General features: G+C 41.5%; 1 protein-coding gene across 1 annotated transcript; it reads right to left on the bottom strand.

The window, feature by feature from the left end:
* Positions 1 to 429: 429 nt before the first annotated feature.
* LOC138058860 (uncharacterized) lies at positions 430 to 2323 on the bottom strand. Its single transcript, XM_068904308.1, has one exon. The coding sequence runs from the start codon at positions 2147 to 2149 to the stop codon at positions 755 to 757; it is 1395 nt and encodes a 464-aa protein (XP_068760409.1). The 5' UTR covers positions 2150 to 2323; the 3' UTR covers positions 430 to 754.
* Between the last annotated feature and the right edge of the window lie 2373 nt (positions 2324 to 4696).

The raw sequence follows: 4696 nt of genomic DNA, 5'->3' as shown, positions 1-4696 counted from the left end.
TCAGTCTATATGTTGCATTCGTACTGACTTTAGCCAGAAGGTGAAACTTTCCCTGAAAATATTAAAGCCGAAGATCGCTTTTGAACTTAAACTCTTGCAAGTTCTAAAGATTCTTTTTTTATAAAATGTATCACTTTCTCAAATGAACTGGTGTCTATCAAAGTCTTGGATGTACTGTAGTATATCTGGAATTATAAAAAGAAAGACGAATATTTTACGAACTTCATCTATTTTCCTAAGCTGCTGCCCTCTTCCCGGTTCTCTAGGTTTTTGCTTTTTGGGATTATTAAAATCCATTTAAATGAATAAAAATATATCAAGCGCGTGTTTCTTATTCCCAAGTCCCACGAAAGTTTCTTTTCAAGAATTGTTTCATTAAAAGATCTCTTCAATAAACCAGCTTGAACGAAGTAATTTCATACGCACGAATTTTCATAATTGACGTTTAAACGATCAATAATGTCATATTTTAATCTTTTTGTATAGGAAAATACCACGTATCTGAAAGTTGTCGGACAAGTGTTTCGTCGAGTTGCTACTAACATTCAAAGGCAAAAAAGAAAAAAAACAAAACCGACTGTTTTGCATTTTTCTCATAACGTAGATAAATTGGCACCAGCCAACTTTGCCGGTCTTAAATCTTCACTATATGAAAAGTTTAATTCTGTGCTATTTAACTCAAGAAAAGAGGAGTCAATAAATTTTATTCTGCGCAAAACCATGCAATGTCGCCTGCAGAAAACTTAGGCAAAGTTTATATATCAGTTCTTTGACGAAAAATGTTCGGAGCGTGACCTAAAGCAAGGCCATGAACAATCTTGAAATGTTCCTCCGAACGCAAGCCATGAACTTTCATGTGCTTCCGCAACGAGCTGGGGTGAGTGTAACTTTTATCGCAGCCAACGTACTTGCATCGATACGGCTTTTCCAAGGTGTGAACATGAATATGTTTTCGACGATCACTCGAATTCGCAAAGCGTTTATCACAGCCTTTGAATTCGCAAGCGAAGGGCCTCTCGCCCGTGTGAGTCCGAACATGGATTTTCAAGTTCTCAGCGCGTGCAAAGCTCTTCCTACAACCAGGCTGGTTGCAAGTGAATGGCTTTTCACCTGTATGAACTCTTATGTGGTTTATGAGTTTGTATTTTGCTTTGAACGGCATGCCATTTCTTATGCACTCCTTCCAACAACACACGAAACCCACGGGTGTGGCTGATACAAGATGAACGTCTGTAATATGGGTCACAAGATCCTCGATTCTATAAAATCCCATTCCGCAGACGTGATTGACCATCTTTTCCAATTGAATCCACTGGCAAATTAACACCGATGAACGCACCGGCGGGCTTTTAACGTCGTAACCCGACAAACAGGACTCCTCGAGATCCCGCGAGACCCTGAAACTGCTCGAAATCGGTGACTCGCTTCGCGTGGCACACACGAGTGAAGGTTGTAAGTCTGGCTCGAATCTCTCCACGCGCGCAAGATAAGCTTCGTTTGATGAATAGGTTTCTCTCGTGAACAGTTTCCTAGACGTATCCACATTTAGCTTGCATTGCTTATGAAAGACGATGTTGATACCGTTGTGTGCGTTGGACGGTATACCAGGAATGACAATGTCTTTGTGAGCTCTATTCATAGCCTCTTTGGTTCTCGAGTCGTGAGGCGGAAGGCCGGGCGAGAAGACTTTACAAACATCACCCCTATTTCGCGGCGATTTTCTCGCGCTTTCCGACGCACTATCCTCCTCCTCGGTTCGCCCATCACCTCGACTATTCTCTTCTGATTCCTCGCCCACTCCATACGCACTGTTACTCCAATCTGCGCGATAGGCTGGAAACGAAAAATACTCGCTCTTCGCGGCCTCTTCGCTTGGACTTGAAACTGGGTTCACAGATCTCGTATCATCATTCTCTTCGGATCGCGAGCTCAGGCCGTTTTCATCACTGCTGTGGCTTTGCAGTGATTCCACGGAGCTAGTTCGCTCCACCATAATTCCATCGGTCTGCACTTCGAAGTAATTTCGAAACACAACTCTGGACTCTGTTTGCGTCGACAAACTAGTATAGTCAAACGCTGGTGGATTCTCTGGCGGTTCCGCTTTAACGACGATCGACGGTCGAAAATGAATCACCTCCTCGCTTCCCATTTCAGTATGTCAGCGCAAATTTCTTGCCCTCAGTGAAACGATGGTGTCAGTTTCTTTGGTCTTTTTCTCAATCTTTTCAAACAATAGGTCTGTTCCCTGGGCTGGTAAGAACACAGTTTTGATGTTCTCGTTTGCGTTCGGCTTGTAACGCACAACAGTAACTACGCGCATGCTCTGTGAAAACTCTCTGGGTGTCTCATTCATCACACAGTATTTTTTGCCCCCAACGTCAAAGCACCCCACGGCGCGCTTTCAATCTTTGCGGCTCTTTCAATAAAAATTGTATTCAAAATATTTCTGTCGCAGCAAGCCATCTCGACTGAACTTGACACCTATGAGAACATCTGGGTCTTTCCGGCCCATAAGATTAGTATTTTTTCCCACTGGCGTTCCAGTAACCCCAGTGCTTCGCACTCTCGGTAAGGTTTATTGTCCTAGATGTACGGAAATGGGCTTTGATAGCATAAGAGCTTTTGTTTTGAGTGACGAACGTAATAATATATTATTGTCGGGATTCCTCTGAAACGCTAGGAAACCAAGACATATTTTAAAACAAGATAAGGAAAATTAAATTTTTTAGCGCAGCGCCACTTGTTCTCAATTTGATAATTTTTTTTTTTCTGCAACCCACTGAGTTCTCTCGCCGCCAGCTTTGCGTGTATTTAGAAAGACCGCCCTCTAGGAACACCAGAAGTTTGTCTCCTACAGAAAGCGCACGGAAATTATTCGAGTGCCAACATGCCGGGCACTGGAATTAAATACCCCAAATTAGACGGGCTCCTGGCGCATCAATAAATTTCCTAAGCGCCATAAGGCTCAGCCAACAGAGGCTCTGATGTCAATTAAGCAAGGAAATGCGTAGCGTGACGTTGGAACTCGACCGATGATAATATGCGTTTGCTCCCAAGATTGACACTAAGTCAGTCATAAGCAAAGGTTGTTGCTTTGTGAGTCACAAATAAAGGCGCGCGTGTGGTCGCGTCTTAACAGCCACGCGCATCCATGCGTAGAGTACAAAGATTCGTTCCTCTACTCCAGGAATCCAGGAAAAAACAGAATCTTTGCGATGATGGCGTTACGTTTAAGCAGGAAAAGCGTTGGAATCTCTTTTCTTCTCTCGAGAAACAAATGTATTTTTAAATATTTGGTTTCCGGTAATTTTTTTTGTTGCTGTGACTATGTTTCTTTCACTGCCCGTTTCGTAAAATAACGTTTATCACGTAGGTGATGTGGAAGTGTAATAGAAAATTATCTTTTGAAAGCTTTGTTTTGAGCGATAAACGAAAAAAAAAAACCCGAGCTCTTTACTTGGATAGACAGAACAAGAACTGCTAAAAAACACTATGCATTTTTAATATTGTGCATTTATCCTAAAGGAAAATAATAAAATGAATCCCATAAATTGCATGCCAAGGGCGTTTTCCTTGATACAAGTACTGGACCTCGATAATTTTAATGGAGGGATTCATATTTCTTGTTTATTTGAGAGAAAATAATCCGTGTTCCCCTAGCGTGTGGTTCTGTCTCGACAAACTAAAGCTGTTTAAATTTGTTTGTACGTGGGCGTAATTCTAAAACAACTCAATTTAGAAAAGTCAGTCTTTATACATGCTAAACGGTGGCAGAGTATTAAACCCAAGATTTGGGTAAAATGTCTTCAATACAATTACATGAACGTGTCCTATTATTTCTGCAGTCATGATAAAATTGGAAAATGCTACTAGAGTAATTCCATTGCAAGACATACACGCGGTGCTTGAAATTGGAATTTTAGTGATAACAAAGAACTCTTCAAACGCGCAAAGCCTACCGTCTTATCAATATTGCTTAAACCGCTTGGGTTTTTACTTATGTTTCATAAGTACCATAAGCTTCTAGCTGCCTGTGAAAGATATATGATCTTTACAATTTCTTATCTGCAAAACCTGCGTTGTGTAGTCTGTAAACTGGCTCGCTATCTGATAGAAGTGGATGGATACTACCGAGAAATGTATAACAAATTGCCAAATTAACAGGGCTAATCATGCGTCCTGGACGAGCAATATCTCTATTCCACTTTTGACTTGAGAGGTTCGGTTTACTTACGTCGGATGAGATCCATCTTTAGTAGCGTATAAAGTCCGGCGGCGTTAGCCAGTATACCAGCTTTTGAATAAGAGATGTTAAGAAGAACAGCTCTTTCGAGCTCTGTTAGGTTCCTCGATCAGAAGAGAAGCCTGCGTATCCCGGTGAACTATCAAGGGGAAAAAAGGCCGGAACTACACCACCGTTTGCTCGAAAAAAAAAAAATCTCTTGATTCTGAAGAACATGGAACGAAATTGTTCTAATTTAAATTACGACTTCTTGTCATGGCCCAGGTCGAAAGTTGTTGATACAATGTATGTGCTGACATAACTTCCCCGAGAAACCGGGGAATCAAAAGCCGGAAAATCAAGCTCGTCGTATCGAAGTTTTTTCTTTCGATACCGAGGACTTCGTAACGTAGCTGAGTCCGTTGATACAGGGTATGGAAAAAAAAAATCATTCTTTTAGTCTCGACATCAACG

This window comes from Montipora capricornis, chromosome 8, assembly GCF_036669925.1.
Source record: "Montipora capricornis isolate CH-2021 chromosome 8, ASM3666992v2, whole genome shotgun sequence".
NCBI classification, from domain to species: Eukaryota; Metazoa; Cnidaria; class Anthozoa; order Scleractinia; family Acroporidae; genus Montipora; species Montipora capricornis.
Note: the sequence above shows the minus strand (reverse complement) of the source record. Positions and strands in the feature narration are given on the sequence as shown.